The sequence below is a fragment of the Salmo salar genome, chromosome 11 (assembly GCF_965601325.2).
Source record: "Salmo salar chromosome 11, fSalSal1, whole genome shotgun sequence".
NCBI classification, from domain to species: Eukaryota; Metazoa; Chordata; class Actinopteri; order Salmoniformes; family Salmonidae; genus Salmo; species Salmo salar.
Window position 1 is genome coordinate 107,384,952 of NC_138301.1, and position 25,558 is coordinate 107,410,509.

The 25,558-nt window shown below is 44.2% G+C and overlaps 4 protein-coding genes across 4 annotated transcripts in view; all 4 read left to right on the forward strand.

Annotated features, from left to right (window-relative positions):
• The first annotated feature begins 260 nt into the window (after positions 1-260).
• On the forward strand, positions 261-15,925 carry LOC145858903 (ryanodine receptor 1-like). The gene is made up of 9 exons (XM_082957573.1): positions 261-305; positions 6,667-6,786; positions 6,886-6,987; positions 13,904-13,982; positions 14,084-14,196; positions 14,301-14,400; positions 15,019-15,115; positions 15,369-15,525; positions 15,677-15,925. Exons 1-9 carry the CDS (start codon positions 261-263, stop codon positions 15,923-15,925), a joined length of 1,062 nt encoding a protein of 353 aa, XP_082813699.1.
• Positions 15,926-16,005: 80 nt separating this feature from the next.
• Positions 16,006-19,550, forward strand: LOC145858904 (ryanodine receptor 1-like). Its single transcript, XM_082957574.1, has 8 exons — positions 16,006-16,146; positions 16,347-16,536; positions 18,052-18,187; positions 18,345-18,440; positions 18,541-18,659; positions 18,787-18,920; positions 19,018-19,259; positions 19,354-19,550. Exons 1-8 carry the CDS (start codon positions 16,049-16,051, stop codon positions 19,548-19,550), a joined length of 1,212 nt encoding a protein of 403 aa, XP_082813700.1. The 5' UTR covers positions 16,006-16,048.
• Positions 19,551-19,627: 77 nt separating this feature from the next.
• LOC145858905 (ryanodine receptor 1-like) lies at positions 19,628-22,006 on the forward strand. The gene is made up of 6 exons (XM_082957575.1): positions 19,628-19,870; positions 19,945-20,049; positions 20,171-20,274; positions 20,357-20,440; positions 20,755-20,914; positions 21,827-22,006. Exons 1-6 carry the CDS (start codon positions 19,628-19,630, stop codon positions 22,004-22,006), a joined length of 876 nt encoding a protein of 291 aa, XP_082813701.1.
• Positions 22,007-22,660: 654 nt separating this feature from the next.
• LOC106563560 (ryanodine receptor 1) overlaps positions 22,661-25,558 on the forward strand; it is a 129,275-nt gene continuing 126,377 nt past the window's right edge. Inside the window, exons 1-6 of the mRNA XM_082958247.1 lie at positions 22,661-22,828; positions 22,921-23,095; positions 23,430-23,638; positions 23,796-24,148; positions 25,033-25,159; positions 25,321-25,481. Of these exons, the coding sequence (XP_082814373.1) occupies positions 22,742-22,828; positions 22,921-23,095; positions 23,430-23,638; positions 23,796-24,148; positions 25,033-25,159; positions 25,321-25,481 (1,112 nt within the window). The 5' untranslated portion in view covers positions 22,661-22,741. The remainder of the gene's footprint in view (positions 22,829-22,920; positions 23,096-23,429; positions 23,639-23,795; positions 24,149-25,032; positions 25,160-25,320; positions 25,482-25,558) is intronic.

The following is a 25,558-nucleotide window of genomic DNA, read 5'->3' on the forward strand; positions in this document are numbered from 1 at the left end:
ATACATCTCTGTGTTGTAGTCACAGATCCATCACCTTTTATGTTGCACTGAGCAGGAGTTAACTGTCACTGTCTGTCTCATAACGTAGCCAGAGACACCAGACCCACATTCTCCTTTAGTACGCCACCACACAGGCAGTAGCTTGGAGTGAGAGCAGAGAGGTGGGAGAGAGACAGCAGGGCTGGCTGAGGAGCAACCAGGGAGAAAAGAGAGGCATTTACACATCTCTCTCAAGGAGTGATCAGTAATACTTTGAGAGGATGGCAGAAGGAGATGGAGAGGAGGAGATTCAGTTCTTGCGTACGGTTAGTGATGCTGTATTCCTTCTGTTGTATTATTTAGTTTAGAGTGTAGCTGATAAAGGCTTTGAGAGAAACCATGCTGCAGTATAGCTACAATCAGTTACCTTATCCTGCTGTAATGTGTCACTTCTGTGTAACTCGTAGTCCAATGTATCAACTCAGACGTTTTTGTTAATGGCTTCCCTTTGACTTTGGAAAGACCAAATTGACATGGATGGGTGCTGGGTTTGTTAGTATTGTTATGTTTATACACCAGAGGAACTTGATATGTTATTGTTTGGGAGTTGGGCAGCTTGCTTGGTGCCAAGTAACCGCTGATGATGGCAAGTAGAAACACATGAAAACTAGGGTAGTAATTAATAAAAAAAAAACACTAAGACTGGTCAACAAAAGATGCATAAAAACTTTATTCTATTGGATTAATTAAATGGAATGAGATATCAGATTTTGAAGAATACATAGCTTTTAGGGGTTTTTACTTTTTGGTGCAGTAATATGGGTTACCTGACAGATCAGGTAATGAGGGTACAGCATGATGGAAAGGGGTGACAGGTTACATTGCATCAGAGCTGTTGTCCCAGTCAAGACAAAGCCATTCTTCACAGCAATTTATTGACTACAGCACGTTTTTACACCATTGAGACCAGCATGATAAAGATGCTGATTTCCACACTGTTCAGCTACTGAATGAGGGAGAGGAATTGTGTGTGACACATTTTCCTACTGGTGTTTTACGAGCTGTTCTTAGACTGATTGAATACTAATCTTCAACAGTACAGTAACCAGAGAGCGGTCTGCTTGTGGAGAGTTAGACCATTCATAGCACTGTCCCAGTGTTGTGTAGAGTGACCCTCTCACCATCTCTCACCACGTCTCACTGGAGACTTAGTGGAGCAGAGACGAGGATACTGACGGGTCTCACAGGGATCACAAGCGTCTGATGAATCCAGAGTTTGGTGTTTCATATCTGTTATATTGAGATACACTAACAACTAGTTGGGAGGGAAAGTACAACACCAGTCAAACAAAATGCACCAGCTCTAAGCACTGATGTTTGTCATTCACACTGTTCTGAACTAGATACAGTACACTACATTATTTTCAAAGTGAACATATCTTTCTCAAAGACTACCAGTGAGCTACATTGAATATACAATCACAGCAAGACATTGAAAAAGAGCATGGCATACAACATGCCTTTCTGAAACAACCTCTCTGTTTTGGTTTAGTTTTAGGCACAGCTATTTTCCTTAGTAGGGACTCGGACTGACGTGAACACCAAATTACATTTCACAGGCAAGGCTTTTATATAATGTGTCAAACCTGACTGATGCCAGGCAGAGATGGGTTGTTAAATATACCTGACATTTATCTGTGTAGAAGTATCATTCACCACAGAGCACTAGCACTTTCTATATATACTGCTGTGTTAGTGGGCATGGCCAAAAATGTTTGAGGTCCTCCTCTTGGCCACAGTCAAAATTGATATATTTTAAAGCTAATTATTGTATTTAAAAAAAAACAACATGTTTTGCATTATTGTACAGATACTTCAGTGTGAAAGACTTGGAAGATAGGAAGAGTCAAAGAGCAGTGGGCTGAATTCAAACCCAAATCCTCTTTATATCTGTGCTGAGGTCAGCGGCTGTAACCGCTGTAACCGCTGGACCACACAGGCCCCAGAAAATATTTGCAGTTTTAAAGCAAATTTTCTGCAATTATACACATTTTGCCATAGCATAAGAACAAGACATGAACCATCTGAGTGACTCAAACATGAACAAAATAAGTGGGGGCCCCATGCCATAACATTTTTTTTGAATCTTTTGATTCTCCCTGACTAGTTTTAATTTTGGTGGTTGTTTGTTCTCAAATATAATCTTATTTTAAAATACACGCACCAAAAATATGAACCCAACATGTAAAGTGTTGGTCCCATGTGTCACGTCCTGACCAGTATTAGGGTTATTTGTTATTGTAGTTTGATCAGGACGTGGCAGAGGGTATTTTGTTTATGTGGTTCGGGGTGGTGTTTTATGTAGTAGGGTGTTTGATTTATTATTTCCGGGTTTTTGGGGTTATGTTCTAGGGTTGTATTTCTATGTGGTCTCTAGTCTTTTGTATTTCTTTGTCTAGTTTATTGGGGTTGGACTCTCAATTGGAGGCAGGTGTTTTCTAGTTGCCTCTGATTGAGAGTCCTATATATAGGTATGTGTTTGGTTAAGTGTTTGTGGGAGATTGTTTCTTATTTTGCCTGTGTGAGCGTGACAAGACTGTTTTGTTGTTCGTGCGTTTTTCGGTTTGTTTAAAAATAAATAACAAGATGAGCATCCACATTCCTGCTGCGTTTTGGTCCTCTATTCCCGATGACAACCGTTACACCATGTTTCATGAGCTGAAATAAAATATCACAGATATGTTCCATATGCACGAAAGCTGATTTCTCAATTGTGTGCATATATTTGTTTACATCCCTGTTATTAAGCATTTCGCCTTTGCCAAGATAATCCATCTACCTGACTGGTCTGGCATATCAAAAAGCTTATTAAACAGAATGATCATTACACAGGTGCACCTTGTGCTGGGGACAATAAAAGGCCACTCTAAAATGTGCAGTTTTGTCACAACACAATGCCACAGATGTCTCAAGTTTTGAGGGAGTGTGCAATTGGCATGCTGGCAGCAAGAATTCCAACAGCGCTGTTGCCAGAGAATTGAATGTTAATTTCTCTACCATAAACCACCTCTAACATTGTTTTAGAGAATTTGGCAGTATGTCCAACCAGCCTCACAACCGTGGACTACGTGTATGGCATCGTGGGCAAGCGGTTTGCTGACGTTGTGGCGGTGGGATTATGGTATGGTCAGGCATAAATTACGGACAACGAACACAATTGCGTTTTATCGATGGTAATTTGAATTCCACAGAAAATTGTGAGGCCCATTTCTTTTAATGTATCTGCGACCAACAGATGCATATCTGTATTCCCAGTCACTTGAAATCCACAGATTAGGGCCTAATGAATCTATTTCTATTGACTGATTTCCTCATATGGGCTGTAACTCAGTATTGTTGCGTTTATATTTTTCAGTGTACATACAGGTGCATTATCTTTTTTACATACTTTATACCTGGTTTTAGTAATTTAAGTTCACACTGAAAACGTTTACCATCCCGATTTAAAAAAACAATGTATAGAGAGTTGAAGTCGGAAGTTTACATACACCTTAGCCAAATAATTTAAACTCTGTTTTTCACAATTCCTGACATTTAATCCTAGTAAAAATTCCCTGTCTTAGGTCAGTTAGGATCACCACTTTATTTTAAGAATGTGAAATGTCAGAATAATAGTAGAGAGAATGATTTATTTCTTTCATCACATTATCAGTGGGTCAGAAGTGTACATACACTCAATTAGTATTTGGTAGCATTACCTTAAAATTGTTTAACTTGGGTCAAACGTTTTGGGTAGCCTTCCACAAGCTTTGGCCCATTCCTCCTGACAGAGCTGGTGTAACTGAGGCAGGTTTGTAGGCCTCCTTGCTTGCACACGCTTTTTCAGTTCTGCCCACAAATTCTCTATGGGATTGAGGTCAGGGCTTTGTGATGGCCACTCCAATACCTTGACTTTATTGTCCTTAAGCCATTTTGCCACAACTTTGGAAGTATGCTTGGGGTCATTGTCCATTTGGAAGACCCATTTGCAACCAAGCTTTAACTTTCTGACTGATGTCTTGAGATGTTGCTTTAATATATCCACATAATTTTCCTCCCTAATGATGCCATCTATTTTGTGAAGTGCACCAGTCCCTCCTGCAGCAAAGCACCCCCACAACATGATGCCGCTACCCCTGTGCTTTACGGTTGGGATGGTGTTCTTTGGCTTGCAAGCCTCCCCCTTTTTCCTCCAAACATAATGATGGTCATTATGGCCAGACTGTTCTGTTTTTGTTTCATCAGACCAGAGGACATTTCTCCAAAAAGTATTATCTTTGTCCCCATGTGCAGTTGCAAACCGTAGTCTGGCTTTTTTATGTCGGTTTTGGAGCAGTGGGTTCTTTCTTGCTGAGCGGACTTTCAGGTTATGTCGATATTGGACTCGTTTTACTGTGGATATAGATACTTTTGTACCTGTTTCCTCCAGCATCTTCACAAGGTCCTTTGCTGTTGTTCTGGGATTGATTTACACTTTTCGCACCAAAGTACGTTAATCTCTAGGAGACAGAACGCGTCTCCTTCCTGAGCAGTATGACGGCTGCGTGGTCCCATGGTGTTTATACGTACTATTGTTTGTACAGATGAACGTGGTACCTTCAGGCATTTGTAAATTGCTCCCAAGGATGAACCAGACTTGTGGAGGTCTAAAATAATTTTTGGCTGATTTCTTTTGATTTTCCCATGATGTCAAGCAAAGAGGCACTGAGTTTGCAGGTAGGCTTTGAAATACATCCACAGGTACACCTCCAATTGCCTCAAATGATGTCAATTAGCCTATCAGAAGCTTCTAAAGCCATGACATCATTTTCTGGAATTTTCCAAGCTGTTTAAAGGCACAGTCAACTTAGTGTATGTAAACGTCTGACCCACTGGAATTGTGATACAGTGAATTATAAGTGAAATAATCTGTCTGTAAACAATTGTTGGAAAAATGACTTGTGTCATGCACAAAGTAGATGTCCTAATCGACTTGCCAAAACTATAGTTTGTTAACAAGAAATTTGTGGAGGGGTTGAAAAACGAGTTCTAATGACTCCAACCTAAGTGTATTTAAACTTCTGACTTCAACTGTATGTGTGTGAGTATACCATGTCTATGTTTATAGCAGTGTGTGTAACATAAGGCTCTCTCCAAAGAAGGTACCCGATCCAAAACCATCTTCTTAAATTGGTCAGCAGAATGTGGAGGTGTGAGAGAGTCTGGCCATCACATGCTTTGATGCTGTTCATCCTCAACTCTGCTGTGTTCTATATTTACAGAGTCTTGGGATTAGCACGTTTATAGCCAGGGCCACGGGAGCACCTGTTTATTTCTGGCTCTATGAGAACTGCACTCGCTTTACGTATTGAATAGCACGATGAAGTGCTTTCGTTTGAATTGTCTTTGCCAAGTAAGGGTGATGGCGTCCTATATGCCCTGTGTTCTGATAGGTTTGGTATGAATGACAGTGGCCGTACCCGTACAAATGAACTGCAGAACACTGAACTGTATAGTACCTTAGGCTTTGGAAAATGTTTATTGATACAATGACGGACTTATAAATGTCCACTGTTCTGCCAGGACTAAGGGTTTGTCCTTATTCACTCTATATTTATTTCTCGTGTTACAATTTTTAAATGTTTTATCTGTAACTTTGCATTGTTGAAAAAGGACCCGTAAGTCAGCATTTCACTGCTAGTCTACACCTGTTGTTAACCAAGCATGTGACAAATAAGATATGATTAAATTATAGTTTTTTTGCTTACTTTTGGCTGGTCTCTATGGTTGACATTGACAAGGTTTTGTGTGTCTTGAGCTGCCTAAGAATAATAGTTAGAAACCCATCTGTGTATATCTGTCTCACTGCTCTCTGCGTGTGAGTGCATTACAAATGATTATGTCATTGGAGCTGTGCAATAAACATCCAGACTTGCCGGCCCGGCCAGCTCTCAAATATCTGCTGCTCCACTGGTGGGAATGTGTGAACAGCAGGTGCAGGGGCCTGAAATAGAGGGTCGGGGAGGAGCAGGTGCTTACCCACAGTCGAGAATACCAAGTTGATTAGTGGTCGGGCAGGCACAGAGGAATGTCAAGGAATGACAAGAGAGTGAAGGTTAGGAATGTGAGGTGTAGATTCAAGACCAGAGAGTGTCTGCTCTGCTGACAGCTGTTTGCATTTTGACCTAGTAGGTTAAGGCTCCCTGTTACGAATGCTTTATCACTCTGCTGCCTCTATCCAGTCTTGCTATTGTCACCATATGTTGGTCAGGGATTCAGTCTTGCTCTTGTGTAACGTAAAAGATGTCTGTTTGGGGCACAGGAATCATATTCATTGTTTTACTATTGTCTCTTGTCCACTACAACCACTACACATCCACACTTCAGACCCTCTTTATGTGTGTTGGTTGTACCTCTACCTCTATCCCTGGCCAGTATTAGTGTCATATGGACCTATCAAGGTTATGAATGGCAAGTTAAATAAGCTTATGAAATATTACCCAAGTGATGAAACATCTTAATGTTACAAATGTTTTATCTATGATATAGCTGACTCCTGATATGTGTACATCGGATAAGGGCAATTCATCAGTTCCAATTCAAGTACATTCCGTTTAGTTTTAAGGATGGATTAATGGAATCTGGTTTTGACCTCTTTTCTCTATGTAGGATGACCAGGTTGTGCTACAATGCACAGCCTCCATTCTGAAAGAGCAGATCAAACTGTGTCTGTCATGCGAAGGCTTTGGGAACCGCCTCTGCTTCCTGGAGACCACCTCTAATGCTCAGGTAGAGAGAACCCCGTTCCACACTCTCACAGGTGATTACCTATTTATTTCTGCTTCTTGCCAGTCGCTGGGTTTTGCTGATGAACGTGTTGTGTTGTAGAATGTGCCACCTGATTTGGCGATCTGCTGCTTCATCCTGGAGCAGTCCCTGTCGGTACGAGCCTTACAGGAGATGCTGGCCAACACCACGGATCTCAATGAGGTAGGAGACTCGCAGAGGGTTGTGTTGTGTGTTTTACTGAAGGAGATTATTTGCCATTTGAACTTTAAACAATTAGAAAGTATGTGGAAATAGTTTTTATTTTGCTGGAAAACCGAGTTGATCTTCGCATAGTGTCCAGTGAGCTTAGTTCTGTCTGAATTTCACCAATGCAACTGTCATGTTTGTCCCATAACATGGGAACCAATTTTATTGGTACATTTTTTTCACAAAATAGTCTTATGGCTTTCTTATACGGTTGTGAGAACAGCCTCTTATGTCATTGACACAGTTTTAAAAGTAGCGTTGTAGTGAGTTATGCGCTTCCAAAGTCTAATGACAGATAACATTTTTGTATTTGAAATATGAATATTATGTCAAGGTATCTTATTAATTTAGCAACTTAACTTCATTTTGTCTCTTTTCTGATCCCACACCCCTCATCTCCTACCTGCCAACCATAGGCAGTCGATTTGGACAAATGGGTATGTCTGCTCATGTTTCCCTTCCTGTCACGTTTCCCCAAAGTTTTCCCCTCCTCTCCCCCCTTGTCTACCCTGAGAGTCCTCTCACCCCTCATCCAATGTCCCTGTCTGAATCAGTGATGCGCCACTTTCTTCAACCCTCACTCATATCACTACACGCATCTCACACTTTGCTCAGTGCTGTCATAGCTGAAATACCAAACAGTGTTTCAAATTACGCTCCGGGAAGGATTCCTGTCAGCAGCACAGGAGCAGCCAAGAAACTCTCCACAGGGCTTCTGGTAGCAATGTAATCTCTACACTATGTCCAATATCAGACTCATGTACCACAGACCAGGCCTAGTACTGGATGGTGTGTCACATATTTCATCTGAAACAGGGCTCTTACTGCTCTGTTACCCTGTCCCTCTGAAAGTGTCCTATACAACCTCCATCATACTTCCATTTCCTTTTCATACATCCTCTTTCCGCTTCCTCATAGTCCAATACATCCCATTCGTTGCATGTGTACCACCTGTTTACATGTTCTTAATCAATGCTATTCCTTCATCACCTGAGTTACTGTGGTTTGCTTTTGACCAATTCAACAAACCGCCAAGTCAATTCATCTTAATCTTAAGACAGTCTGGAATGTAGTGTAACTTTGAATATCAAACAACACACACACACACACACACACACACACACACACACACACACACACACACACACACACACACACACACACACACACACACACACACACACACACACACACACACACACACACACACACACACACACACACACACACACACACACACACACACACACACACACACAGGTTCACGCATTATGAACTAAATCTGACCCGTAGTCAGTCTTGCTGTTTTCTGACTCTTCACTTACTCATGGAATGATCCCAATGATGACAATGTTGACAGTGGAAATGATAACCACTAATTATAACAAATGTTGCAGGAACAATATTGTTTTGTCATCAAAAAGAAAGGAGGACCAAGGCACTCTTCATATAATTCATTAAAATGTCTTTATTTGTATGACATGTTCAATGGAAACAAAGTTTAAAAACTCTGACGCGTTTCGGCTGCATGACCTTCGTCAGTAGTAAACTTTGTTTCCATTGAACATGTCATACAAATAAAGGCATTTTAATTCATTATATGAAGAGTGCCTTGGTCCTCCTTTCTTTTTGATGACCAATTTACCCCTTTTACCAAAGAGCATCTTCTGTCTACCAAAACCTACTATTGTGTACTTTAGAACCTTCTGTCTACCAAAACCTACTATTGTGTACTTTAGAACCTTCTGTCTACCAAAACCTACTATTGTGTACTTTAGAACCTTCTGTCTACCAAAACCTACTATTGTGTACTTTAGAACCTTCTGTCTACCAAAACCTACTATTGTGTACCTTAACACCTTCTGTCTACCAAAACCTACTATTGTGTACCTTAGTACCTTCTGTCTACCAAAACCTACTATTGTTTACTTTAGAACCTTCTGTCTACCAAAACCTACTATTGTGTACCTTAACACCTTCTGTCTACCAAAACCTAATACTGTGTACCTTAACACCTTCTGTCTACCAAAACCTACTATTGTGTACCTTAGCACCTTCTGTCTACCAAAATCTACTATTGTGTACCTTAGCACCTTCTGTCTACCAAAACCTACTATTGTGTACCTTAGCACCTTCTGTCTACCAAAACCTACTATTGTGTACCTTAGCACCTTCTGTCTACCAAAACCTACTATTGTGTACCTTAGCACCTTCTGTCTACCAAAATATACGATTGTGTACCTTAGCACCTTCTGTCTACCAAAATCTACTATTGTGTACCTTAACACCTTCTGTCTACCAAAATCTACTATTGTGTACCTTAACACCTTCTGTCTACCAAAATCTACTATTGTGTACCTTAGCACCTTCTGTCTACCAAAATCTACTATTGTGTACCTTAGCACCTTCTGTCTACCAAAATCTACTATTGTGTACCTTCCCTTCTTTTTTTCTACAATATTGTTTAGTTGTCTGAATGTCACTTTTTCTCTCTTCCAGTTACAGACATGTAAAAATGTGATTCTGGTATTGTTAGTCATGTGACTGTGGTATTGTTTTTGCTTCTGGTATTGTTAGTCATGTGACTTGATGTTTTGTGATAATTGCGTGAATTCCCCTTTCCACTCACACCTGGTTTGTACACTGTGGACCTGTTTGTTGTTGGTTCTAGGGTTGAAAAATTCCAGGAACTTCAATAAATTCCCTGGTCTTCCAGAAATCCTGGTTGGAGGCTTCAGGAATTTGGGAAACCAGGGAATTTATTGAAAGTTCCCAGAAGTTTGCAACCCTAGTTGGTTCTCTGTGGTGGGCTCTCTGACTCCTCTCAGCCAAGATACCTTCAGTACACAGGTTCTCTGTTGCCTGCCACATTGTTCTCAGTTTGGTACGAGGAGGGTGCTTTCTTCAACTATTGTCTCTGTCCCCAGTCTTCAACAGTCCTGTGTGCCTGACCTTAGCAGTCTGTATGCTGAATGTTGAATCATACACTACTCTCTTTGGTTCGAATGTATATATATTTTTTTTACTTCTCTCTCTCTCTCTCTCTATTCTCTGCTCTGTCCAGTCATCTCAAGGAGGGGGCCACCGTACCCTGCTGTATGGCCACGCTATCCTTCTGAAACACACTCACTCCAGCATGGTAAGCAGCCTCCTCTCCGTCTCGCTGTGTAGGCTCTCACATGTTCTACCTCATCCAGTAGTCTCTCACATGTTCTACCTCATCCAGTAGGCTCTCACATGTTCTAGCTCATCCAGAAGTCTCTCACATGTTCTACCTCATCCAGTAGTCTCTCACATGTTCTAGCTCATCCAGTAGTCTCTCACATGTTCTAGCTCATCCAGTAGTCTCTCACATGTTCTACCTCATCCAGTAGTCTCTCACATGTTCTAGCTCATCCAGTAGTCTCTCACATGTTCTAGCTCATCCAGTAGTCTCTCACATGTTCTACCTCATCCAGTAGTCTCTCACATGTTCTACCTCATCCAGTAGGCTCTCACATGTTCTACCTCATCCAGTAGTCTCTCACATGTTCTACCTCATCCAGTAGTCTCTCACATGTTCTACCTCATCCAGTAGGCTCTCACATGTTCTACCTCATCCAGTAGGCTCTCACATGTTCTACCTCATCCAGTAGGCTCTCACATGTTCTACCTCATCCAGTAGGCTCTCACATGTTCTACCTCATCCAGTAGTCTCCCACATGTTTTACCTCATCCAGTAGTCTCTCACATGTTCTACCTCATCCAGTAGTCTCTCACACCCACACTCCCCTGTAAACTCTGTGTTGCTGTTACATGGGTTTGCTTGTCAATGAGCGCTTTGTGATTCAAATTTATTCAAATCAAATGTATTTATTTATATAGCCCTTCTTACATCAGCTGATATATCAAAGTGCTGTACAGAAACCCAGCCTAAAACCCCAAACAGCAAGCACTGCAGGTGTAGAAGCACGGTGGCTAGGAAAAACTCCCTAGAAAGGCCAAAACATTGGAAGAAACCTAGAGAGGAACCAGGCTATGAGGGATGGCCAGTCCTCTTCTGTCTGTGCCGGGTGGAGATTATAACAGAACATGGCAAAGATGTTCAATGTTCATAAATGACCAGCATGGTCAAATAATAGTAATCACAGTGAACAGGTCAGGGTTTCATAGCCGCAGGCAGAACAGTTGAAACTGGAGCAGCAGCACGGCCAGGTGGACTGGGGACAACAAGGAGTCATCATGCCAGGTAGTCCTGAGGCATGGTCCTAGGGCTCAGGTCCTCCAAGAGAGAGAGATAGAGAGAGAGAGAGAGAGAGAGAGAGAGAGAAAGAAAGAAAGAAAGAAAGAAAGAAAGAAAGAAAGAAAGAAAGAAAGAAAGAAAGAAAGAAAGAAAGAGAGAATTAGAGCGAGCATACTTAAATTCACACAGGACACCGGATAAGACAGGAGAAATACTCCAGATATAACAGACTAGCCCCCCGACACATAAACTACTGCAGCATAAATACTGGAGGCTGAGACAGGAGGGGTCAGGAGACACTGTGGCCCCATCCGATGATACCCCCGGACAGGGCCAAACAGGCAGGATCTAACCCCACCCACGTTGCCAAAGCACAGCCCCCACACCACTAGAGGGAAAGCTTCAACCACCAACTTACCATCCTGAGACAAGGCCGAGTATAGCCCACAAAGATCTCCGCCACGGCACTGCCCAAGGGGGGGCGCCAACCCAGACAGGAAGACCACGTCAGTGACTCAACCCACTCAAGTGACGCACCCCTCCTAGGGACGGCATGGAAGAGCACCAGTGAGCCAGTGACTCGGCCCCTGTAATAGGGTTAGAGGCAGAGAATCCCAGTGGATAGAGGGGAACTGGCTAGGCAGAGACAGCAAGGGCGGTTCGTTGCTCCAGTGCCTTTCCGTTCACCTTCACTCTCCTGGGCCAGACAACACTCAATCATAGGACCTACTGAAGAGATGAGTCTTCAATAAAGACTTAAAGGTTGAGACCGAGTCTGCGTCTCTCACATGGGTAGGCAGACCATTCCATAAAAATGGAGCTCTATGGGAGAAAGCCCTGCCTCCAGCTGTTTGCTTAGCAATTCTAGGGACAATTAGGAGGTCTGCGTCTTGTGACCGTAGCGTACGTGTAGGTATGTACGACAGGACCAAATCGGAAAGATAGGTAGGAGCAAGCCCATGTAATGCTTTGTAGGTTAGCAGTAAAACCTTGAAATCAGCCCTTGCCTTAACAGGAAGCCAGTGTAGGGAGGCTAGCACTGGAGTAATATGATATATTTTTTTGGTTCTAGTCAGGATTCTAGCAGCCGTATTTAGCACTAACTGAAGTTTATTTAGTGCTTTATCCGGGTAGCCGGAAAGTAGAGCATTGCAGTAGTCTAACCTAGAAGTAACAAAAGCATGGATTAATTTTTCTGCATCAATTTTGGACAGAAAATATCAGATTTTTGCAATGTTACGTAGATGGAAAAGGCTGTCCCTGAAACAATCTTGATATGTTTGTCAAAAGAGAGATCAGGGTCCAGAGTAACGCCGAGGTCCTTCACAGTTTTATTTGAGACGACTGTACAACCATCAAGATTAATTGTCAGATTCAACAGAATGTCTCTTTGTTTCTTGGGATCTAGAACAAGCATCTCTGTTTTGTCCGAGTTTAAAAGTAGAAAGTTTGCAGCCATCCACTTCCTTATGTCTGAAACACAGGCTTCCAGCGAGAGCAATTTTCATTGAAATGTACAGCTGTGTGTCATCCGCATAGCAGTGAAAGTTAACATTATGTTTTCGAATGGCATCCCCAAGAGGTCAAATATATAGTGAAAACAATAGTGGTCCTAAAATGGAACCTTGAGGAACACCGAAATTTACAGTTGATTTGTCAGAGGACAAACCATTCACAGAGACAAACTAATATCTTTCCAACAGATAAGATCTAACCCAGGCCAGAACTTGTCCGTGTAGACCAATTTTGGTTTCCAATCTCTCCAAAAAATGTAGTGATCGATGGTATCAAAAGCAGCACTAAGATCTAGGAGCACGAGGACAGATGCAGAGCCTCGGTCTGACGTCATTAAAAGGTCATTTATCACCTTCACAAGTGCAGTCTCCGTGCTATGATGGGGTCTAAAACCAGACTGAAGCATTTCGTATACATTGTTTGTCTTCAGGAAGGCAGTGAGTTGCTGTGCAACAGCTTTTTCTAAACTTTTGAGAGGAATGGGAGATTCGATATAGGCCAATAGTTTTTTATATTTTCTGGGTCACAGTTTGGCTTTTTCAAGAGAGGCTTTATTACTGCCACTTATAGTGAGTTTGGTACACATCCGGTGGATAGAGAGCCGTTTATTATGTTCAACATAGGAGGGCCAAGCACAGGAAGCAGCTCTTTCAGTAGTTTAGTTGAAATAGGGTCCAGTATGCAGCTTGAAGGTTTAGAGGCCATGATTATTTTCATCATTGTTTCAAGAGATATAGTACTAAAACACTTGAGTGTCTCCCTTGATACTAGGTCCTGGCAGAGTTGTGCAGACTCAGGTCAACTGAGATTTGGAGGAATACGCAGATTTAATGAGGAGTCCATAATTTGCTTTCTAATGATCATGATCTTTTCCTCAAAGAAGTTCATGAATATAATACTGCAGAAGTGAAAGCCATCCTCTCTTGGGGAATGCTGCTTTTTAGTTAGTTTTCCGACAGTATCAAAAATTAATTTTGGATTGTTCTTATCTTCCTCAATTAGGTTGGAAAAATAGGATGATCGAGCAGCAGTGAGGGCTCTTCGATACTGCACGGTACTGTCTTTCCAAGCTAGTCGGAAGACTTCCAGTTTGGTGATTCACTGTGTAATATTCACTCTCTCTGTGTGCTGCAGTACCTCAGCTGTTTGACTACCTCAAGGTCACTCACAGACAAACTGGCCTTTGATGTGGGCTTACAGGAAGATTCCACAGGTATGGCTTTTACCATAGATAAGAGCAGTGGTATGTCTGCATCTTTTCTGCGCCGTGTTCATATTGCTCATTAGTTGACTGATGCATTTATTCCTTCACAGGGGAGGCATGCTGGTGGACCATTCATCCTGCGTCAAAGCAGAGATCAGAGGGAGAGAAGGTTAGGGTGGGAGATGACCTCATCCTGGTCAGTGTGTCCTCTGAGAGATACCTGGTGAGCCATGTTGGTGACACACTGCCAAGTGGACTTTCAGACAAAGGTTAGGGATGCAGCTGACATGTTCTTGTCTCTCTCTGTCTCTCTCTCTCTCTCTCCAGCATCTCTCCTATGCCAGTGGTGACCTCATGGTGGACGCCTCCTTCATGCAGACCCTGTGGACCATGAACCCTGTGATGTCTGGCTGTGAACTTGCGGAAGGTGTGTATATGTTTTGATTGTTTTTCTATTTCATAATCATGAGTTTATTATCTAGAAACACTACACTTGACTGCCATGTCTTTCTCGTGTGGAATATGACCCCTGGGTGACTCATAACTGCAGGCAACAGATTACCATGCCTGGGTGTCTTTATTATTTCCATTGCAATTTCCTACTGTCCACTAGGTGGCGACTCAAGAGCCTATTACCATCTCGTAGGCTCATGCTAGGGTCTTGTTGATGGGCGCACAGAGGATCGCGGGTTCAATCCCAGTGCTAGGCACTCATTTTTATTTGTAACTTTGACCTTTTAACCCTATCCCAATCCTTAACCCTTACCTTAACCACTCTGAATTAATGCCTAAACGTAACTGCGGAGTTTCGGTTTCACTTTTGCACAGTTTGACTGACAGCTAACATAAATTAAAATATTCTGAATTTAAAACGGCCACACAGTGCATAATATACAGACAGCACCACACATGGCCCCACAGTGTATAATTTATCCGGCCTCACAGTGCATATCTCTGTTGCTGCAGTTATGCACTGGGGGACTGCATTTTCTTTGGTGATTGAGTTGGTCTTTCTCTCATTGTTGATGTAACATTATCCCCTCAGGCTTTCTGACTGGAGGCTATGTTCTTAGACTGTTCCATGGTCACATGGACGAGTGCTTGGCTATCCCTGCTGCCGAGCAAGGAGACAACCAGCGCAGGTGATGAAAACTGTTGAATTATTCCACATTTAATCAGATACGTTATCATCTGTCACTAACAGCCCATCTCTGTTTTCAGAATTGCTCATTATGAAGGGGGTGCTGTCTGTAGCCATGCCCGGTCACTATGGAGACTAGAACCCCTCCGGATTGGGTGAGCGAATGCCCTTGTGTCCATCAGCTTTAAGTGAGATAAACCATTCACATTTCTTATGCGTTCTCTCCTTGGGGTTATAATTATGGCTCTGTGTAGATGGAGTGGAGGTCACATGAAATGGGGCCAGTCGTTCCGAGTGCGTCATATAACCACAGGTCGCTACCTCTGCCTGGATGAAGAGAAAGGACTGATGGTGGTGGACTCTGAAAAAGCCAATGCCAAGATGTCAGCCTTCTGCTTCAGAATCTCCAAGGTCAGGGTCATCACAAACGGCAGTATGAAAATAAAAAGAGCAGTAGTCCATTTCATAGAAGGTAACAACATTTCCATCATCCCTCCATACCCAGCACTGTTGATGTTGTGTTGAATTCCTTCTCCTTGTTGTTTAACATTCCACCCTGCAGGAAAAGGTGGAGGTGGTTAAGAAGCGAGATGTGGAGGGCATGGGCACGCCAGAGATCAAGTATGGGGAGTCCATGTGTTTTGTACAGCACATCTCCACTGGCCTCTGGCTTACATACGCCTCTGTCGATGCCAAGTCCGCTCGCCTGGGACCTCTTAAGAGGAAGGTATGGAGGACTAATGTGGCAACGTGCCCTGAACACCTAAAGGACAGGAAGAACAACGTCAAACTACATGCTAAGACAAAATAAATACATTTTAGTGCCTGTTAAAGTACTCTATAGTCAGCTTCTCCCTTGAATGAACCTAGTTTTTATCCATGTTGATAATGCACCCCTTGTATCTGTCAGGCCATCCTTCATAAGGAGGGCCACATGGACGATGCCCTGACCATGGCCCGCTCCCAGACAGAGGAGTTCCAGGCTGCTCGTATGATCTACAACACAGCAGGCCTCTTCACCCAGTTCATCAAGTATGGCCCCTCTCCACTGTGCTTGCTGTCTGAGCACATACCTAGGAATCTCTGAACATGTTCATGTTTGTGCACATTATGGTGTTATGTATAAACCCCCTTTGACTTACTGCTATCCTTCAGGAGGGCCAGATGGCCCTGCTTTAATGTTTGACCTCATGGTCAGTGCAGTGACATTGTGGCTTGTTCTGTGTCTCCAGAGCGCTGGACTCTCTGAGTGGGAAGAACAAGTCATCTTCAGGCCCCCCGTCTCTGCCCATGGACTCAGTGGCCCTCTCCTTGCAGGACCTCATCTTCTACTTCCAGCCCCCAGAGGAGGAGCTGGAGCACGAGGAGAAACAGACCAAACTACGCTCCCTTAAGAACAGACAGAACCTCTTCCAAGAGGAGGTCAGTGCTCACAGACAGCAGGTCCAGAGGATACACTGTACAGTACATTCGGAAAGCATTCAGACACTTTCACTTTTTCCACATTTTGTTACGTTACAGGCTTATTCTAAAATGGATTCAATTGTTTTCCCCCCTCAATCTACACACAATACCCCACAATGACAAGGCAAAAACAGGTTTTTAGAAACTTTTGCAAATGTATAAAAAAACCCGGAAATATCACATTTACTTAAGTATTCAGACCCTTTACTCAGTACTTTGTTGAAGCACCTTTGGCAGCAATTACAGGCTCGAGTCTTCTTGGGTGTAACGCTACAAGCTTGGCGCACCTGCATTTGGGGAGTTTCTCCCATTCTTTTCTGCAGATCCTTTTCTTCAAGTATCTCTCTGTACTTTGCTCCGTTCATCTTTCCCTCGATCCTCACTAGTCTCCCAGTCCCTGCCGCTGAAAAACATCCCCACAGCATAGCTATGGTGCCTGGTTTCTTCCAGACATGACGCTTAGCATTCAGGCCAAAGAGTTCAATCTTGGTTTCATCAGACCAGAGAATCTTGTTTCTCATGGTCTGAGAGTGCTTTAGGTGCCTTTTGGCAAAATCCAAGCGGCTGTCATGCCCCTTTTACTGAGAAATGGCTTCTGTCTGGCCACTCTACCATAAAGGCCTGATTGGTGCAGTGCTGCAGAGATGGTTGACCTTCTGGAAGGTTCTCCCATCTCCACAGAGGAACTCTGGAGCTCTGTCAGAGTGACCATCAGGTTCTTGGTCACTTCCCTGACCAAGGCTCTTCTCTCCCGATTGCTCAGTTTGGCCGGGCGGCCAGCTCTAGGAAGAGTCTTGGTGGTTCCAACCTTCTTCCATTTAGGAATGATGGCCACTGTGTTCTTGGGGACTTTCAATGCTGCTGATATTTTTTGGTACCCTTCCCCAGATCTGTGCCTCGACACAATCCTGTCTCAGAGCTCTAAGGACAATTCCTTTGACCTCATGGCTTGGTTTTTGCTCTGGCATGCACTGTCAACTGTGGGACCTTATATAGACAGGTGTGTGGTTTCCAAATCATGTCCAATCAATTGAATTTACCACAGGTGGACTCCAATCAAGTTGTAGAAACATCTCAAGGATGATCAATGGAAACAGGATTCACCCGAGCTCAATTTTGAGTCTCATAGCAAAGGGTCTGAGTACTTACTGTATGTAAATAACGTAAAATCTGTTTTTGATTTGTCATTATGGGGTATTGTGTGTTGATTGATGAGGGAAAAGTATTATTTAATCAATTTTAGAATAAGGCTGTAGCGTAACAAAATGTGTAAAAAGTCCAGGTGTCTGAATACTTTCTGAATGCGCTTTATATTTATTCTGTTGAGGAAGAACTGCAAGTAAGCATTTCACTGTATCATTACACCCGCTGTATTTTGTGCTGTGACAAATAAACTTTGATTTACTTTCTAAATATTTTCCCTGAACTGCTCCTGCCTTTGGTATTCTCATGCTTTTTGTGCCATTCCAACAGGGCATGATCACCCTGGTGCTGGACTGTATTGACCGACTCAATGTCTACAACACGGCGGCCCACTTCTCCGAGTTTGCAGGAGAGGAGGCTGCCGAGTCTTGGAAGGAGATAGTTAATCTCCTCTATGAGCTGCTGGGTATGTGACCTGCTATTGATCCTTTCATTTCGTGTTCCAAGGTACATCACCTTCTCTGCATTGCTGTGGTTATTGTGCCAGCATGCCCGTCATCCTGAACACGACCAAGCTCTGATCGGGTATTGTCTGTTCTCTCTGTCATTGTCTTCATATGAAGCCTCACTGATCAGGGGGAACCGGGCAAACTGTGCACTGTTCTGTGATAATCTGGATTGGCTGGTCAGCAAACTGGACCGTCTGGAGGCCTCCTCAGGTAAAGTCCCCTTTCAGAACCTTTATCACCCCTTTCAGATTGACTTTAATGTGTTTTGGGTGAATCGTCAGTGTTTCATTGTGTATTATCTTCACCGCAGGCATCCTGGAGGTGCTATACTGTGTTCTGATTGAGAGTCCAGAGGTTTTGAACATTATCCAGGAGAACCACATTAAATCTATCATTTCTCTACTGGATAAGCATGGACGCAATCACAAGGTCAGTGAATATTATTTAAGCCTGTATTTATCCAGACAAGTGTTCAATGGTTAATCTGGTTGGAAGTCCAGCGGTAATTTGGGAATCATAAGCCCTTTGACCTTGCTCTCTCCCTGTGTTTTCTTAGGTGTTGGATGTGCTCTGCTCTTTGTGTGTGTGTAATGGGGTGGCTGTAAGGTCCAATCAGAATCTCATCACAGAGAATCTGCTTCCGGGTCGCGATCTCCTCCTGCAGTCCAACATCATCAATTATGTCACCAGGTGTGACATCTGGCCATTCTAAATACAGTTAGTTGAATATCCAATTCGTTTTTTCCTTCAAACCGTTAAGGTTGTGGTTATTTTCCTCCCCCCTCAGTGTGAGGCCCAACATCTTCCTAGGAACGTGTGGAGGATCAACTCAGTATAAGAAGTGGTATTTTGAGGTGATGGTGGACCATGTAGAGCCCTTCCTGACCGCCCAGGTCTTCCACCTGCGTGTGGGCTGGGCTCTGACTGATGGCTACAGCCCCTACCCTGGAGGTGGTGAGGGCTGGGGTGGTAACGGGGTGGGGGACGACCTCTACTCATACGCCTTTGATGGACTCCACCTGTGGTCAGGTACAGTCAGCAGGGCTTATCTGTAGAATGCAGTTCTCTTTGACTAGGTTGAGGTGATGCTGACCTCTGTGTGTCTGTCTGTCTGTCTCCCCAGGACGAGTCCCACGTCATGTCGCCACCCCCAACATGCACATTCTAGCCGCAGACGATGTGGTCAGCTGCTGCCTTGATCTGAGTGTGCCCAGTATTTCGTTCCGTATCAACGGGCACCCGGTGCAGGGCATGTTTGAGAACTTCAACCTAGATGGCCTATTCTTCCCTGTCGTCAGCTTCTCTGCAGGCGTCAAGTGAGAACCGCTGATGGGGCTAACAGGGCTGTTGTTATTTAGAATCTGACAGAGAGGATGTAGAATGAGTCATCACTGTTAATGTTGTTCTTCTTTAAAACGTCCAGGGTTCGTTTTCTCCTGGGAGGGCGTCATGGAGACTTTAAATTCCTCCCACCCCCAGGCTATGCTCCATGCTATGAGGCTGTGCTGCCCAAGGATCAACTGCATATTGAGCCCATCAAGGAGTATAAGCATGATGTCAATGGTGTCCGCAATCTGTTGGGGCCTACACAGTCCCTCTCGCACACAGCCTTCACCCCTTGCCCTGTGGACACAGCACAGGTAAAACTCTTGACTTATCAATGCATCTCTCTGTCTCCTTTCTCTTGCTTCCATTCACCATATTGTCCTTTCAGATTGTGCTTCCACCTCACTTGGAGCGCATTCGGGAGAAGCTGGCAGAAAACAGCCATGAGCTATGGGCTGTCACTCGCATTGAACAAGGATGGACCTATGGGTCGGTGAGTGCTTCCCATACTGCCCTATTCAACTCACACTGCTTACATGACTGACTGATATCTATTTACTTCAATCTGGCAAACAAATTGTTTCTGTCCTCTGCTTGCATTTCCTCTACTCCAGTTCCGAGATGACAACAAGAAACTGCACCCCTGCCTGGTAGATTTCCAGAGCCTGCCAGAGCCAGAGAAGAATTACAACCTTGCCATGTCAGTAGAAACACTCAAGTGAGTCAAGGTCTTGTACACTTCCTCTCCGCCTAGTGTGTGTGTGTGTGAGCCCAGTATTCACTACCTCTGTTTCTCAAAGGACTCTACTGGCGCTGGGCTGCCATGTGGGCATGGGAGATGAGAAAGCAGAGGAGAACCTGAAGAACATCAAGATGCCCAAGACGTGAGTCAGACCTCAAAACAGGATCTCAGACTATTTTAAACATTGACTTAATTATTCTCTGATATTAACTTACATGGTTGACAGTATTGTTTTCTGACGAAGGCCGTGAGGCCGATACGTAAGCTTATTAAAGATCAGTGATACTATCAAGAGCATGGGCGGTTTCCTTTTTCATTCACATTATCAGAGATAAACGTTTTGAAATGTTGGATTGTCATTTAAGTAGAGGCCTGTTCACTTAGTGAGTGTAATAGAAGAGTCCTAATGACATCTCACTTACTAGTCTAATCATAACATCATGTTTGGTCCATTAGGTATATGATGAGTAGTGGATACAAGCCGGCCCCTCTGGACCTCAACCATGTCAAGCTGACACCCAACCAGACCAACCTAGTGGAGAGACTGGCAGAGAATGGGCACAACGTGTGGGCTCGTGACAGGGTTCACCAGGGATGGACCTACAGCATTGTACAGGTATCTTTCATCTCTCTCTGATCCTGTGGGAAAGCTAACCTGTGATAACAGCTTAAGTCATTTTAGACAATGACTGATGAATATCAATTGTGTTTCTGTCAGGTGGCTTTTAACGCACACGAAGGCGTACAGGTGGGCACACAACAAGCTCACCCAAAGTTATGCAGATACTTTGTCAAAGTTGAAGTCTGGGTGAAGTATGAGTCCTACTGACTCATGAGTTGTCGTAGTTATGATGTTTTCAGAGCCAACATTTATGTAACTGTTGTGGAAATTCTTCCACAGGGACACTCAAAGTCAATGAATCATCGTTTATTGTCAGCGTGCTGGAGAGGTTCCAACCAACTCAATGCACCGTAGTACACATGTCTGTCAGGAGCTCTACCGGGGCAGTCCCAGCAGTTGTCTTATACACGGCTATACACAGACAAGTTATATTTGCAAGATTTAGCATAATTCATTAATCATTACCGTTTTGTTTCATCCATGTGATCGACCAATACTGTTTCATAACATGTGACAGACCAACACCTCACAAGGCTTCTATTCTCTAAGCTGAGACCTTGTAACTGAGATATCTTTAGTTTTTTCTCAAAACACGGTCTGGGCCTACTTCCAAATTGCAGCTACTGATAGGTGTGATTTGTACAGTCAGTCACTTGCATGAACACAGAAATTGGTTTATAGAACAGCACATGAATAGAACATAGAAATTATTTATAAGAATAGCACCAACATTAAAATTTCCCTTACATAACTATTCAAGATGTTTAGAAAAACAAACAATAAGGTTCTTGGAGCTTTCTTTATTCAGTATCAATCTTTCCAGGAGATTAAAGTCCATAACTTGCACAATCATTCTATGACACACACAATTGTTGGTTGATTTTATCTGTTTATTTCCATGTTCAGGACATAACGAACAAGCGCAACCCGCGCCTGGTGCCATACAACCTGCTGGACGAAAAGACCAAGAAGACCAACAGAGACAGTGTCTGTGCAGCTGTCCGCACTCTCATCGGCTACGGTTACAACATTGAGCCACCTGACCAAGAGAGCAGTGAGTCTATCCGTCTGTCTGCCAAGATATAAACTGATCTAGTACCGAGACGGACCCCCCTTAGCATCCAGAACAGTCTGAATTCTTCGGGGTATGGAACCGTTGCTCAATTGGTATCATGGGACCTAACTTGTCCCAGGAAAACATTCCCCCACACCTGACTGGATGTTTTTTGTTTGTCTCACCATTCTCGGTAAACCCTAGACACTGTTGTGCATGAAAAGCTATTTCTGAGATACTGAAACCGGCGCACCTGGCACTGAAGATCATACCACGCTCAAAGTCACTTAGGTCATTTGTTTTGCCCATTGAAACATTCAATTGAACAGTAACTGAATGCCTCGATGCCTGTCTGACTGTTTTGTATAGCAAGCCACGGCCACGTGACCCACTGTCTGCAGGAGCGAACCATTTTTGTGAACAGGGTTGTGTACCTAATAAACGGTCCAATGAGTATGTGTGTGTGTGTATACACACACACACACACACACACACACACACACACACACACACACACACACACACACACACACACACATATACATACATACATACATACATACATACATACATACATACATATATTGAACTGTGTATATAATGAATATATAACCTGTTAATAATGTCACCTGAATCTGTTTGTGTTAGGTGGTCATGGGGAAGGTCATTCCCGTGAAGATAAGATCCGGGTGTTCCGAGCTGAGAAGTCATACGCGGTGACCCAGGGGAAGTGGTACTTTGAGTTTGATGCTGTGACTGTGGGGGAGATGAGAGTGGGTTGGGCCAGACCCAGTGTCCGCGCTGACAAAGAGCTGGGAACAGACGAGCTCGCCTATGTATTCAATGGTTTCAAGGTATGGTTGGTGATAAATGTTCTGTTCTGTGTCTGTTTTAGGGAAAACATTTACTAACATGTCCTATTTGAACTTTGACCGTTCTTTTTTAGGCTCAACGTTGGCATGTGGGCAATGAGCCGTTTGGTCGTATCTGGTTGCCAGGTGACGTGGTGGGCTGTATGATTGACCTGGTAGAGCAGAACATCTTCTTCACCCTGAACGGAGAGATGCTCATCAGTGACTCTGGCTCTGAGATGGCCTTCAAGGACATTGACATAGGAGATGGTGAGTGACGGATGGGGAGGCTGCTGGGGCTTGGAGGTGACGGATGGGGAGGCTGCTGGGGCTTGGAGGTGACGGATGGGGAGGCTGCTGGGGCTTGGAGGTGACGGATGTTGAGGCTGCTGGGGCTTGGAGGTGACGGATGGGGAGGCTGCTGGGGCTTGGAGGTGACGGATGGGGAGGCTGCTGGGGCTTGGAGGTGACGGATGGGGAGGCTGCTGGGGCTTGGAGGTGACGGATGGGGAGGCTGCTGGGGCTTGGGAGGTAAATCCTTATAGGATGGATCTACTGATTTTAGATGCGTGTTATTCATTAAACTGCATCTGCCGATCTCCAGGTTTTATCCCTGTGTGTAGTCTGGGCCTGTCTCAGGTTGGCCGGCTCAACCTGGGCCAGAATGTCAGCAGCCTGCGCTACTTCACCATCTGTGGCCTTCAGGAGGGCTTTGAACCCTTCGCCATCAACATGAAGAGAGACATTACCATGTGGTTCAGCAAGAGCCTGCCCCAGTTCATTCCTGTTCCTACAGAACACCCTCACGTTGATGTACAGTACACCATATGTTGTTTAACAGCAGTGTGTTGGAATGGCTTCCCTTCCTATATTTTATAATTCCATTTAAAACACGTTAACATTCAAATGTTCTCTTCTGTGGGTTTTCAATATGTGATTTCCTGCCCTTTCTCTCACGTCCCCTGTGTAGGTGTCCCGTGTGGATGGGACGGTGGACAACGCTCCCTGTCTGAAACTGACCCACAAGACCTTCGGTTCTCAGAATGCCAACACCGATCTGCTGTTCCTGAGGCTCAGTATGCCCGTGGAGTTCCACGAGACCTTTAAAATCATGGCTGGGACCACCCCCCTGACACGAACCCTGACCATCCCCGAGGACCAGGTCCTGGAGGTGGACCCCGACTCTGACTTTGAGGTGCTGAAGAAGTCTGCTAGGCGCACAGAGAAGGAGGAGGAGAAGGAGCCCTCTGTGCCTAAGGAGATCTCCGTCAATGGAGGAGAGAACGTGAAAGATGCCTCTACAGAGAAGAGCAAGAAGAAGGGGTCAGTACTGAGTAGGGGTCAGATTAGTGAAGAGACAGACGATAGACTTGAGACAGGTCACAACTCTCTGTTGGAGAAGAGACAGGTCACAACTCTCTGTTTGAGAAGAGACAGGTCACAACTCTGTTGGAGAAGAGACAGGTCACAACTCTCTGTTGGAGAAGAGACAGGTCACAACTCTTTGTTGGAGAAGAGACAGGTCACAACTCTCTGTTGTAGAAGAGACAGGTCACAACTCTCTGTTGGAGAAGAGACAGGTCACAACTCTCTGTTGGAGAAGAGACAGGTCACAACTCTCTGTTGGAGAAGAGACAGGTCACAACTCTCTGTTGGAGAAGAGACAGGTCACAACTCTCTGTTGGAGAAGAGACAGGTCACAACTCTTTGTTGGAGAAGAGACAGGTCACAACTCTCTGTTGGAGAAGAGACAGGTCACAACTCTCTGTTGGAGAAGAGACAGGTCACAACTCTCTGTTGGAGAAGAGACAGGTCACAACTCTCTGTTGGAGAAGAGACAGGTCACAACTCTCTGTTGGAGAAGAGACAGGTCACAACTCTCTGTTGGAGAAGAGACAGGTCACAACTCTCTGTTGGAGAAGAGACAGGTCACAACTCTCTGTTGGAGAAGAGACAGGTCACAACTCTCTGTTGGAGAAGAGACAGGTCACAACTCTCTGTTGGAGAAGAGACAGGTCACAACTCTCTGTTGGAGAAGAGACAGGTCACAACTCTCTGTTGGAGAAGAGACAGATCACAACTCTCTGTTGGAGAAGAAAGTGGAAAGTGAATGCTGAAAACGGCACTTTAACTGTAATCGTCGTCATGTTTTCTCAGTCCTGTTGAAAAGGAGGCCCGACTACGCTGACATTGTGTGTTCCCCTCAGGTTCCTGTTCAAGGCCAAGAAGGCAGCTTTCACTCCGCCCCCTGTTGTTCCCACCATGCCCCGCCTGATGGAGGAAGTGGTCCCAGACGACAGAGATGACGATGACATCATCCTCAACACCACCACAGTATGACCTTTTACATCTCTTCAGATTCTCGTGCCTGAACCTTACTTCTCTTCACTGGGACATTTTTGTCTGGAAATATGTTATTTTTTTATTCATTTTTAGTTTTAGGTAGTTCAACTCCTTGTTAATCATGTTTTCTGCTCACATTCCTCTGTGTTCAGTACTATTATTCAGTGCGAGTTATTGCGGGACAAGAGCCCAGTGGGGTGTGGGTAGGCTGGATCACCCCTGACTACCATCAGTACGACCTGCACTTTGACCTCAGCAAAGTAAGAAATGTCACAGTCACCGTGGGAGATGACAAAGGCAACATACATGACAGGTGAGTAACGCGTCCCTGTGCACACACACACACACACACACACACACACACACACACACACACACACACACACACAC

Bases quoted from the DNA above. Each gene is read 5' to 3' on its own strand.
- LOC145858903 (XM_082957573.1), top strand. From the start codon at position 261: ATGGCAGAAGGAGATGGAGAGGAGGAGATTCAGTTCTTGCGTACG. The intron at 6,787-6,885 runs GTAGAGAGAACC...GTTGTGTTGTAG, and splicing joins AGACCACCTCTAATGCTCAG to AATGTGCCACCTGATTTGGC. The intron at 14,401-15,018 runs GTGTGTATATGT...TTATCCCCTCAG, and splicing joins TGGCTGTGAACTTGCGGAAG to GCTTTCTGACTGGAGGCTAT.
- LOC145858904 (XM_082957574.1), top strand. From the start codon at position 16,049: ATGGACGATGCCCTGACCATGGCCCGCTCCCAGACAGAGGAGTTCCAG. The intron at 16,147-16,346 runs GTATGGCCCCTC...CTGTGTCTCCAG, and splicing joins CTCTTCACCCAGTTCATCAA to AGCGCTGGACTCTCTGAGTG. The intron at 18,441-18,540 runs GTAAAGTCCCCT...TCTTCACCGCAG, and splicing joins CCGTCTGGAGGCCTCCTCAG to GCATCCTGGAGGTGCTATAC.
- LOC145858905 (XM_082957575.1), top strand. From the start codon at position 19,628: ATGTTGTTCTTCTTTAAAACGTCCAGGGTTCGTTTTCTCCTGGGAGGG. The intron at 20,275-20,356 runs GTGAGTCAAGGT...TGTTTCTCAAAG, and splicing joins ATGTCAGTAGAAACACTCAA to GACTCTACTGGCGCTGGGCT. The intron at 20,441-20,754 runs GTGAGTCAGACC...TTGGTCCATTAG, and splicing joins AACATCAAGATGCCCAAGAC to GTATATGATGAGTAGTGGAT.